General features: G+C 35.0%; 1 protein-coding gene across 4 annotated transcripts in view; it reads left to right on the forward strand.

The window, feature by feature from the left end:
• Window positions 1–12,557, forward strand: part of alpha-Spec (alpha spectrin) — a 75,405-nt gene that overhangs the window by 27,665 nt on the left and 35,183 nt on the right. For all 4 annotated transcript variants that reach the window (XM_088260608.1, XM_088260605.1, XM_088260606.1 and 1 more), the window contains exons 21-26: window positions 5,704–5,838; window positions 6,987–7,112; window positions 8,152–8,343; window positions 9,183–9,419; window positions 10,401–10,564; window positions 11,753–11,870. In XM_088260608.1, coding sequence (XP_088116734.1) covers window positions 5,704–5,838; window positions 6,987–7,112; window positions 8,152–8,343; window positions 9,183–9,419; window positions 10,401–10,564; window positions 11,753–11,870 — 972 coding nt within the window. The remainder of the gene's footprint in view (window positions 1–5,703; window positions 5,839–6,986; window positions 7,113–8,151; window positions 8,344–9,182; window positions 9,420–10,400; window positions 10,565–11,752; window positions 11,871–12,557) is intronic.

Genomic DNA, 12,557 nt, shown 5'->3' on the forward strand with positions numbered 1-12,557 from the left:
ACAAAGCGCCAAATGTATGGGGATACAGACGATAGACCGCGATAGATATATAGGCGTTTCATTGCAAATATACCTATATATAAGCGTATTTTGCAAATAATTTTTTTTTTTTTTCTAAGTGTTTTCAATAGAAAGTGGAATCTTGAAATATCCCCTCACATGTGAAATATGTTATATCCGTAATTTCTTCTGTGCGAAAAAACCCTGAGTTTAAAAAAATATTTCACTTTGTTGATATGTAGTAAAAGTTCAAATATGTTTTTTTTAATGTCCTAGAATTTTTATAATGTCTCGAATAGAAAGATATCGATTATAATTCAGAATTAGTTGAATAATCTTAATTATGTTATATATAAAAAATTCGAAGAAAAATTCTTTTTTTTTCAATACAAAAACGGTATTTTAAGCAAAAAATTCAATTATGTGAAATGTTACCTGGGTTCAAAGAAAATTAAGTTGCGATGTATCGTATATTAGGGCTTGACCGCCTCCATCGCGTATTTCCATATACTCGTAGTGCCAATTTTCTAGTGTCACCGACGACACATTTCTTCGGGTCTTTGCGCGAAACCGCAAAACCGCGTAAACAAAATACGTATTATCAAAATTCAAAATAATAAATATTATCAGTTATTATAACTAACTATCGGAGGCTGTTATGTAAATAGGTACTAGTCTCCATTCCATTCCGAAAATCCGCTCGTAAAAACAATCGATCGCGAAGTATTATAAAATTTTGTAATGATCAAGGTCTTTTTGCTTCAACCAAATCTGACCTCAAAATAGTGAAATTTACGTTAATGGAAGACCATATCAGATCCTTGATGCTTTAAAAAATTGTATTTTGCCTTGTAAGATAAAAAAATACAGTAAAACCTCGATATAACAGACCGTTTGGGGGGAGGGTGTGTCCATTAAAGCCGTTATATAAAAATAAATTTAAAAAACTTTTTTCTTAAATATGAACACTTGGAATATTTAGATATAAATAAACTACACAAAACACAAACGGAATTCTGTTTATTGTCTTCGGACATTCGTCGTGAAGTGACGTTGCTGTTTGATAACGACGCGCTTGCTTTCGGTAATCGTGGTTTGAAAAAGGCATCAAGTTTTGTTTGCATTTTTGAAGTTTACGTAATTTGTGATTATCATGGCCGCTAAAAATTATTTACGTGCAACGAAATTTGAATTTGCTCATGTATAATATTAACGGGACGTTTTTATTTTTTTTTACATCTGACCGGATTTTGTCCGTTAAATAGATGTCCGTTATATCGATGCTTTACTGTTTATTTTATTTCTTTTTTTATTTACACCAAACAATGTTTGCGCTTACGTAATTACAATCTATATTTATATAATTCGTCAAAATAAAACATGGCCGCTAAAAATTATTTACATGCAACGAAATTTTAATTTGATCATGTATATCATTAACAGGACGTTTTTATATTTTTTTTACATCTGACCGGATTTTTGTCCGTTAAATAGAGGTCCGTTATATCGGGGTTTTACTGTATATATATTTATATTTTTATTTGATAATTTTCAATTTTCAAAATCATTTACACGAAACAATGTTTGCGCTTACGTAATTACAATCTATATTTATATATTATTTTTTGACATCTCATCAAAGATGAAGAAGAATATGGAAGTCTGGGCATTTACGGGGCTGACGACCGTCGTAGGCTGGTTTAAGTGATCACTTTACACACGTGTAACATTTACCAATTCTACCCATGATTGACATGATGTAATTGATATTTAAAGGATATTTTAATAAACATTTTTTAGTAAAAAAAGCTTGACATTAAGTGAGTTCCGGGTCCTTTTTTGTTTGAATAAAAGTCCTGGTTTATTACATCTTAATATTTGTGCAGTAATTTTTCAAAACTTCTTTCGGTTTTCTGCGATTTTCGCGACGCGCGGCGGCTTTCTCTTCCGTTCGCGTCACGTGAATTGGAGGAGGATTTTTTGGCTTGAAGATTAGTACCTACAGACTCGCATCTCCATACTACGCGTCCGTGGTATTGTGTAATCGGTCATCGGTGGTGACATTCTGCGGGCTCATTCGCTAATTGGGTCGCCGCGGGCAACATTGGATAATAATAATAAATTGTGATACTAATTTTTTTCTGAATGTAATTAGGTACCTACCTAACCGCTGCGCGATTTTTTTTGTTGTTGAAAAGTTTGGTAATTCTATTGTTACCTCATTATAAAAAGTGTTGTCTTTCTTTAAATATTTAAAATTATGTGTAATAACAATAAATAATAATAATATTCATCTTTACCGAACGTAATTCAGTACCTACCCGCCGCGCGAAATGTTTTTTTTTTAATAGTTTTACTTTTGTCGGTTTTTTTTTTAATTCGAACAGCCGATTTAGTTTTTTTTAAATATAAATCTAGTGTTACCCCATTATTAAAAGTGTCGTCTTTAAATATATAAAATAAATACATGTATAATAGCAATAAATAATAGTATGATTTTTTACCAAACGGAATTAGGTACTTACCCGCCGCGCGAAGTGAATTAAAAAATGAAGTTTTCCTTATGTTTTTGTACTCGATTTACAGTGATATCCCATTATTGTTAGTGTTAGCAAAAAATCTGATTTTAGTTGTTCTTTTGTTACCAAGTTACCAAGAAAATGATTGCCAAGTTGTGTAATTTAAGAAAAAAAAAATTAATAAACATTTGTTTTATTTTTGTTTTACACGACTCTATATATATTCTTACTTAAATACCTGCCGGTAATAATGCCTAAAAATAGTTGAATGAATACAGAGTATAAAGTTTTTATAAAATCATTTTTGTTAGAAATTCACACCTATTTCCAGAATCAAATATTTTTCTTCTAAATATCAATATGTTTTTTACGAAATCTCGAAAATAAACGTTTAAATTTTATTATTATTATTATATATGCAATCATTTCAAAAATCATTAGGCTGAATATTTTTTTTGCATATGGTTTTTTTTTCGCGATTCATCGTTTTTTCGGATCGTATTATTACTATTATTACTTCATTTGTTTATTTTTTTCCCGATAATTTTCGTAAGAAAATATTAAAAATATTGCGATTGTATTTTTTAAATGACTATTTGTTTATTCAAAAATATTATTTTCCATTTTTTTTCCTTTATTTCTTTATTTTCTGTAAAATAATCTACATAAAATGTAACATTGTAACATTTGTGTCTTATCTCAAGAGAAGGCTTAAAAAATGATCTTTGATCCTCCGTGATGTATGATATTTCTTGTATGATAACTATAACTGCTACCTTCAGTTTATTTTTTTATTTAAAATTTTGTAAAAATGCCCTCGGTAATTTAAAAAAAATTATGAAATATTCCACATTCCAATCTCCAATTTATGCAGTACCTACTTTTATGTTTTAATGGATCGGCCTAAGAATGCGATTCAATTGTAGTAAAAATGGAGAAATATGTGCACATAAAGCCATTTCACATTAAACCCCTAATTCATATTACATAACCAGGGCTTTTTTTAGGCTATAGAAATCGGTAGGAAATTAAATGAAAATTCTGCACAAATATTAAGATATAATAAACCAGGTTTTTAAACAAAATAGATCCCGTAACTCACTTAATGTCAAGCTTTTCACTAAAAAAATATATACAAATATCATTTCAATATTCGTTACAATACCATATTTCATAATTTTGACGAATTATATAAATATAGATTGTATTGTGTAGGTGCAAATATGGTTTCATCTAGTTGATTTAAAAATTGAATACAAATGAAATTTATCCATGAATAAACGTGCCGGAATGCTGTTCAACCGCGTTACATGGAAGAAAAGCCCTGTACATATAGTTTTACAATATTTATTATGAGATCTATCAATATATACTTAAATTTTGCAAACAAACCAGTTATTTCTTTGTTTGTCTATTTAAATGCAAGATATTTGAAGAACCTCCTGAATGTCGCAATGTTGTGATGTTCTTTTGTTTTAATCAACGTTCAATTGTTCCAACCGCAGTAATAATTTGTTATTATGAAACAGCTACATGAAGTATTCATCGAGTGTCCACAAGTGACCAATCGCTTCTTGATAAGAATCATAATAGTACTGATTGATTTAGAAGGTTTTACAACTGTTAGACAATGTTAGGTCTATTTGGGTATTTTTTTTTAATATCTTTATACTTGAGGAGTTAATAATGAAATTTCAAAACATTTTTTATCCAACTTATCTCTACTTTATGAGTGTATATAAATGTTTTTTTATATAAATCTGATAGATAAAAACACATTTATTGATTTGGAATTTACTTTGTGGAATAACATGATGATTTCAATTTAAAAATAAAACACTTGTTTAAGATGACTTTTTGAGTTTATTAATGTAAACAAGACTAGTTTCGACAACTACAGATGTTCTTGTCAACAGCTCAAAAAGCAAACTGGTGAAGTTTGTTTTTTTAGCTGTTGATAAGAACATCTTTAGTTCTCGAAAATAGCCGTGTTTACATTAATAATCTCAAAAAGTGTTGTTATACAAGTGTTTTATTTTTAAATTAAAATGGATAAAATCTATAGTATGTTTTAAATATAATGTATATATAGTTAACATCAGATGACACTTTTTTATAAATTATATGTGTATACGCTATGCGTTTAGTGAGCTGATACATCACAACAATGTGAATCTGCTGATTAATTACATCAACATGATAACCACACTGTGGATTGTGAATATTCTATTCAATTACTTGGTGAAAGTGTTTCCGTTGAGTCATAAAAAGCCTGAATTGTCGAGTGGTAATGGTCTCACGCGTCGTCGGCTCAGTTCCCAGTCTAATGCGTATTCCATGAGACTCGGATGTGATGTAAAAAGTAATTTCACACTGAGCTGGTTGCCGCTAAGTGACGATGAAGAAGAGGACATTCTTCTCTCTGTGAGTTTCAAATGATATGGCTATCGAGACAATTGAAGGAGGTGTCTAAGCAGTACATGATATAGTGGTTAATTCACGTTATATCTGAAATCAGACCGCTATCATTAAGGTGGGGACTAACCGGAGCCATTTTGTCATAATGTAACATGTTACGATGCAAGCACTAGTATAGTCAGTACAGCGTTCCGAGTGCTCCATCCAGTATAGTCGGATGCTCGCCGCAAGCGACGTTACAAGCAAATGCTCCGGTCTGTCCCCATTTAATGTATAATGAATGATACGTAAAAAATGGAATAAAATAGTGTGATCAAGTCTGAAAAGATATTTATTTTTAGAATCCTTTTTTTATGGTGTATTTATTATTTGTGAATCCCGTGTTTTTGTCATTCAGGAAATTGGCAAATTCTTAAAGATATTAGTATTTGAGTGAGTAAAAATCTCTTTTAGGATGCAGTTTATTTATAGTTTATATAGAAATATTTTGTTCATAACAAAATAAAAATATACTTCTCTCTTATGCATGTTCTTACGGCTCTAAAATATTTCAGAATTATTCCCCTCAAATTAAAGTCTCAATCTTCTGCCAGAAATAGCTAGATATAATATTTGAAATTAATACTACTGTTATTCCGACTGTACGTAATATTAATTCCAATAGTTAACAAATAATTCTGAAAACGTATGCATATTTTTTTACACAGTAACACCATGTGACTTCCATTTGATGTGTTTATCAAGTTACTTTCATTTTTGTTCCCAGGACTGGTGGAAGGTGGAGGTGAATGACCGCCAGGGCTTTGTACCCGCGGCCTATGTGAAGAAGATCGATGCTGGCCTTACCGCATCGCAGCAGAACCTCGCTGATAGCAATTCCATCGCTGCCCGCCAAAATCAAGTGAGTTTTTACACATGTTTTTGCCATATATTTTACACACAGGGCTGTACTTGATTACAAGGCATGTCAAAAATCAAACGACTTCGAATTTGTCGCTTGTCGGTCAACCAGTAAAAACAAAAGTACAACTAGTCGTAAAAGAATCAAAAAGATGATAGAGAACACACCGTAAAAGATCCCAACGCTGGATCATTCTGCACATCAAAGAGAAGAATTAAGATGTCAGTTGGAAGAGCTGGCCGACTCCAAGGAATAATAATAACATATCTTGAATGTTTTTCGCAGATACATTGTGGCAAATTTAAAACTTTTAATCACTTTTTCATTATTAGTACACGTTAACCTACCGGTTTCAAAACATTAAAATACTCATAATTAATTACATTCCCTTGCCAAAAACTTCCACACACTCCGTAAAAAATCTAAATGTTTAGGATTTTCAGGATTTTTTACGGAGTGTGTGGAAGTTTTTTGTAAGGGAATGTAATTAATTATGAGTATTTTAATGTTTAAGAATTTAATAAACCCTGATGATGACAAGGTTCTTGTCAAAACCGGTAGGTTAAAGTGTACTAATAAGAAAAAAGTGGCCAAAACAAAGTTGTTTAACTTTATAAAATAATAACATACATCTTTCACTTGTTTAGAACCGTCCTTTAATTAATTAGCCATAGTTAAATCACTGGTCCTTCGAGAAAACCAATTTGAGGATGTGAGATCCCCAAATACCAAATTTACCACTATCGCACTGTGGCGAAACCACACATTTTTGGTATCGATGCGTTCCTTTTTTGTGATGATACTTTAAATTTTTACTGACCATTTTTCTTTTTTTTTTCTCTCCTCTATCACTTTTTTGCACCCTGCTTATAAATGCAAGGTCATGCTACGGGTAAGGGATTCTTGCTCTTTTGCTATAGTGCTTTCCAGTATGCATTATGTGGGAGAAAAAAAAGAGGGCAGAGCAGCGTTCAGCCGCTTCACTCCACCACATTTAGCTCCGTAAACATTGGTCATAGTTGTTCTACGATTCCCGGCTCCGATGTTTATACTCCTTCATGTAGTTTTTCATCTCCACAACTACCATTTACTACCTTCACTGACCATTCGGTAGACTATTTTGTAATAGTGAATTTTTTTTTCCCCAGATCAACGCTCAGTATGACAACCTTCTCAGTCTGGCCAAGGAGAGGCAGAACAAGCTGAGCGAGACGACCAAGGCGTTCGTACTCGTCAGGGAGGCTGCCGAACTCGGCACATGGATCAAGGACAAGGTAACCTAACCTAACCTAACCTCCTTTACTTTGTTCACTATTCCGACCCAACCTCGTATTGAAACAAAATTGGTATGGACATGTGCAGCAAATGGATAACGAGAGAATGACTAAGAAAATATATGTGGCAAATTTGAGAGGGAAAAAAGAAAGAGGACGATCGAAAAAGACTTGGCACGATCAGATCAATCAGAGCCTAAAATCTGGCAGTGTCAAAAGTGTGCGTAAATGGATGGCATGTATGACTAGATGTATGGATGTGAAGGAGGCGAGGAGTGTATGTCAGGACAGAAGAGTGTGGCATTCTATCCTTTCTGCCTACCCCAGCGGAGAACGGCGTGATGGTAGTAGTAGTAGTAGTAGTAACGATTTCAACCACCCGTCTTGTTCTCCGTCTTAGTCCTCATCACTGAGGGTTGTCACCCTTGTGGAAGCAATGACTCTTCTCCAGTTATCCCTTGACTGCGCTGCACGTGGCGCTCCAACCACCGAGGTGCCTGCTGCTGCCTTATCTTGATCGGTCCATCGTGTGGGAGATCTTCCCCTCCCTCTCTCTCCCTCTTAACCATCTTTCTCTTATTTCGGATTATTTTCCAGAAACGGGCAAAAAAATCACATTTTTTTCTACAGAATTATGAGAACAATGTTTGTTGTATTCGTACCTCATAAAATTTTGCCATAATAGGTACATTTATTTTATTTCTTTAGTTAGCTTATATTACATTGAATAAAAACTATTTTTTACACTTTATTTACTTTATATATACAATTTAGTTTTAAATTCTTTCAGACCGTTTTTATTCTTCATGCATTCAGGCATCTCATCATGCATTTTCAAAATTACATAATAAATAAGACGTTATATAATTTTCTGCCTCCTAAGATTAAGGATTTAATTATTATTGGCACATTAAATATTTTTTCTTGTGCGTACGTGATACGGGCTAGCGCAAAATGTTGCAGGAAAAACGCGCGTATCACGTGCTCCAATATGTGTAGGACGGTTAAACAGTTGAATACATATACTTTTTTCTTACAGGAAAACCACGCTCAAGTCCAGGATGTGGGTGAAGATCTGGAGCAGGTGGAGGTGATGCAGAAGAAGTTTGACGACTTCCAGGCCGACCTGAAGGCCAACGAGGTCCGCCTCGCGGAGATGAACGAGATCGCCGTCCAGCTCATGACCATCGGGCAAACGGAAGCCGCTCTGAAGATCCAGACCCAAATTCAGGTAGGCGGCCTTCAACCATATAGTATCCAAGGTATATGTGATTATAATCCAGTATTCGGACCTCACATACAAGTATAAGAGTTTCTGCTCAATAAAAAAAGCATCTCACCAATAGATGTCTCTAGAGAAAATTCTAGTAATTCATGTACAATGTTTTGAAGTTGGATCATATATATATAGAAATTCCAAGAATTACACTTTTGAAAAGTGATCACTTAAACCAGGCTATGATGGTCGTAAGCCCCGTAAATGCCCAGACTTCAATATTTTTCTTCATCTATGTTGAGATGTCAAAAAATAATATAATTATAATTTAATGCTCTCTCCCGAGAGCCTCCCAAGCCTCCCGGCTTGCGGAGTACATTGCCTAGGCAATTTGCCTACAGTTATGACCAAGATTTGCTGCGTCCTAAGCCTTATCTCTTTATTCCTCACACTCAATCCACTGCACGCCTAAAATTCTTCGCAGACACCTATTCTCAAAGCTAAGTACAAGGCTGCTCTGGGCCCTTGTAAGGTGCCATGTTTCACAGCCGTATACACAAGTTTACTGGCATAAAAAAAAAATATATGTTGCTTACAGAATTGACCATGACAAAAAATTATGAAATGTAAAAAAAATAATTCAAAACTCACTCTCCAAATACAGAAACAGAAAACTTACCCCCAGACAGATTAATTATGTTTTAATAAATTGACCATGTGAAAATTTTTTTATAAAAAGTATTTTTTTTAAACTCACTCCCCAGATGCAGTATTGTCTGCAGAAACTCACTCCCGGACGGGTTAATTATTTTGAAATATGATGTATATTAATGGCGAATGTGTTTTGTTTGTAGGAGCTGAACTCGAAGTGGTCGTCACTGCAGCAGCTGACGGCGGAGCGCGCGGCGCAGCTGGGGTCCGCGCACGAGGTGCAGCGCTTCCACCGCGACGTGGAGGAGACCAAGGACTGGATCCAGGAGAAGGACGAGGCGCTCAACAACGAGGACCTCGGCCGCGACCTGCGCAGCGTGCAGGCGCTGCAGCGCAAGCACGAGGGCCTCGAGCGTGACCTCGCCGCGCTGGGAGACAAGGTCACCACCCTATACCGTGCATTCTACCATAAGGCTAAATATGTGACTGCAATGACGATCCACTGCTCGATTCACGTTAGGATTAAATTGTATAGACAGACACTTGTTTATTACCACTTGAGTATTATAAAGTATTCGTCAGGAATGACGTTGTGAGGAGAAGAACTCAACAGCCCCTCATACTGGAAGTCCTGAAGAGGAGAAGGTGGACATGGTTGAGACATGTCCTTAGAATGCCACCTGAGAACATCAACCCCTCATGTCTCTTCTTCCAACCCCGAGGATTCCGGCGCCCCGGAAGGCCGCTGACGACCATTCACCGACTATACTCAGCGGAACTTCGAGACGCCGGACTGACCTGGGAGGAAGCCAAGGAGATGGTGCGTGACAGAGTGACTTGGAGACGTCTCGTGCTGGCCATATGCTCCACCTAGGGAGTGAAAATGGAAAGAAGAAGAAGAAGAAGAGTGTTTTATTAATATTTTTAATGATGTTTTTTCGGAAGCTACAGGTGCTTCCATCTATGGGTTTAAATATAAAGTGAGTTTATATAAATAAATAAAAGTGAGTTCAATAAAATAAAAAAATAAATATAATAATCACGTGGTAATAAACAAGTATCTTTATTTATAATTAAATCATCTCTTACCTTACTCAAGTGAAAGCCGAAATAATAAATTACATACGTTAGGATTAGCGGGCTGACACTGACTATATGTCACTACCATAGCACTATTTACTCACAACTACCCAAAATATCAAACCTTTTTTACAAGGTATTTTTTATTATTATAGGTATTATCAGGTTATTAAACTTTCATATGTTTATCGACAAGATCATCACACAACCAGATAGTAAAATAAATATAATGACCTTGTTGATTATACAATGAGTTATATACGGTGAGGTCATTGATCGGACATTGAACCATCATAATTTGCAAGTATTTTCACTGTGTTTTGTTTGTCACTCCCGTGCAGATCCGGCAGCTGGACGACACGGCCACGCGCCTGATGAGCTCGCACCCCGACACGGCGGAGCAGACGTACGCCAAGAAGTGCGAGATCACCGACGAGTGGACGCAGCTCACCGCCAAGGCCAACTCCCGCAAGGAGAAACTCCTCGACAGCTACGACCTGCAGAGGTTAGACCTCCATAGAATTCAATCCAATTTATTTATTTATACTTAATATACACATTACAAACTTAAATTTAAATTGAATTACTTAACAAAAATAGAAAATAAGCAAGTATACTGTTGCTAAAGGTGTAGAAGAATCTCGCTTTGGAAAACTCCTTCAGACACATGGAACAGATCAATATCCAATGAGATATTGTACAACATAGCGGTAGCTCTTCCTACAGGCATAACCATCAGCAGGTTGGTCCTGTGTATGGATAATCCATAACTCCATATAAGCCAATGCTTTTGAGAGTATAGATTTATCTAATGTATCGTTATCCACCTTGAAGTCTTTACTTTCTCAGCATTTCTTCTCCATGTTATAATGGATAAACTTTGTGTTTCACACACTCTCGCTGCTCGCTGATAGTGAAGATTTTTATTACTGTTTTTTTTTATTAATATTTTACGTATTTATATTAATTTTTTTAAAGGCATTAGCCGATTTTTAAATAAAATAATGAGCTGTAAATTTAACCCATTGTTGCCGGGCAGTTTTTTCATCAACCTCAACCCTAATTATACTCGGACAGTCTGCCGCCCGATCCTCAGTATACTAATCATACTTCTTCTTCTCTTCTTACCCCTCCGCAACCAATGGTGCATAGGGCACTGCATCATATTGACACAGTGTTATCTTGATTGTTACTTACATAACGGCAAGTCGATCACTCCTGCACTTTAGGGACCTGTCCAGGGTAATATTGAATCAATATTATAGTGTATAATCACTAATGTTTATTTTCACTGCCCTGGGAATCAAACTCGGGACCTCTAGCACAGTGGCTAAATATGCTTACCATTACACCACGAAGGTGGACCGTATATGTAATAAAGGGGTGTAAACATAGCGCATTATTGTCCGGCGGTTTTCTCAATTTTATCAACCCCGGCCCTAATTATACTCAGTCTGCCGCCTGACTCTCAGTATACTAATCTCAAGTAACCGCAAACCCAATTCCCATCAGTACAATATTTATGGTGTCTCTTGCGCTCTACCAAAAGTAAGCAAATAGAATCCTTTTAAACGTCTCCCGCTCTCTACCAACAGTATGTAAAAGACGATTTTAAGCGTTTCCCGCAAAGAATGTGTTAAAAATCAAACCAAAAAATAATTCAGGGTTGATGTTTGGTTTCTTTTCTCTGCAGGTTCTTGTCCGACTACCGCGACCTGATGGCTTGGATCAACTCCATGAAGGGGCTCGTCAGCTCCGAGGAGTTGGCCAACGACGTCACGGGTGCGGAAGCCTTGCTCGAAAGACACCAGGTACGGTATACGCTTTTTATGGTGAAAAAAAAAATAGATTATGAAAAGTATAACACTCTTTATCATTCATCGTTCGAACGATTCAAAAGTTAACGATGAATGACAAGGAGAGTGTTGTATTACCATACCACAAAGTTAACAATGCTTTGAATATACAAAATATATGAAAAATGTGCTAAGTTATAAAAATAAAGTCACGTCATACTATGTATTTTAGTTTATTTTTTTAGTCTGATTAATTTTTAAAAAAATTGGTTGTTCGTATCATCTCTCGTAAACTCTAAAATGAGGCCCGCAGGGATTCATTGGCCTATTCACAGTGGGTATGTTTTGCACAATGCACTGTCTATAATGACTATTTATACAGATAAATCTAAAGTAAATTGCATATATTGAGTATTACTTTGAATACTTTGCGAATATGTAGATAGTATATTACTTTCATCCAATTACTAAGGGGTACTAAAGTCGCTGTAAAATCAAAATAGGAATATAAAAGGATTTGCTTATACTATTAAATAGTGTCAGTTTTGCATCTATACCTAATAGATATCACTTTTTTAAGAATTTTTATTAAATATTGAAATTTGTTTCGTCAAAATACTCCTATTAAAAAAACATTTATTACATTATATATAACGAATAACGTTATGGTTACTACATTGTAATATACATCTGTATGTAACA

This window comes from Brachycentrus maculatus, unplaced genomic scaffold (genome assembly GCF_059751285.1).
Source record: "Brachycentrus maculatus isolate JH-2025_06_01 unplaced genomic scaffold, ASM5975128v1 h1tg000139l, whole genome shotgun sequence".
Classification (NCBI taxonomy): Eukaryota; Metazoa; Arthropoda; class Insecta; order Trichoptera; family Brachycentridae; genus Brachycentrus; species Brachycentrus maculatus.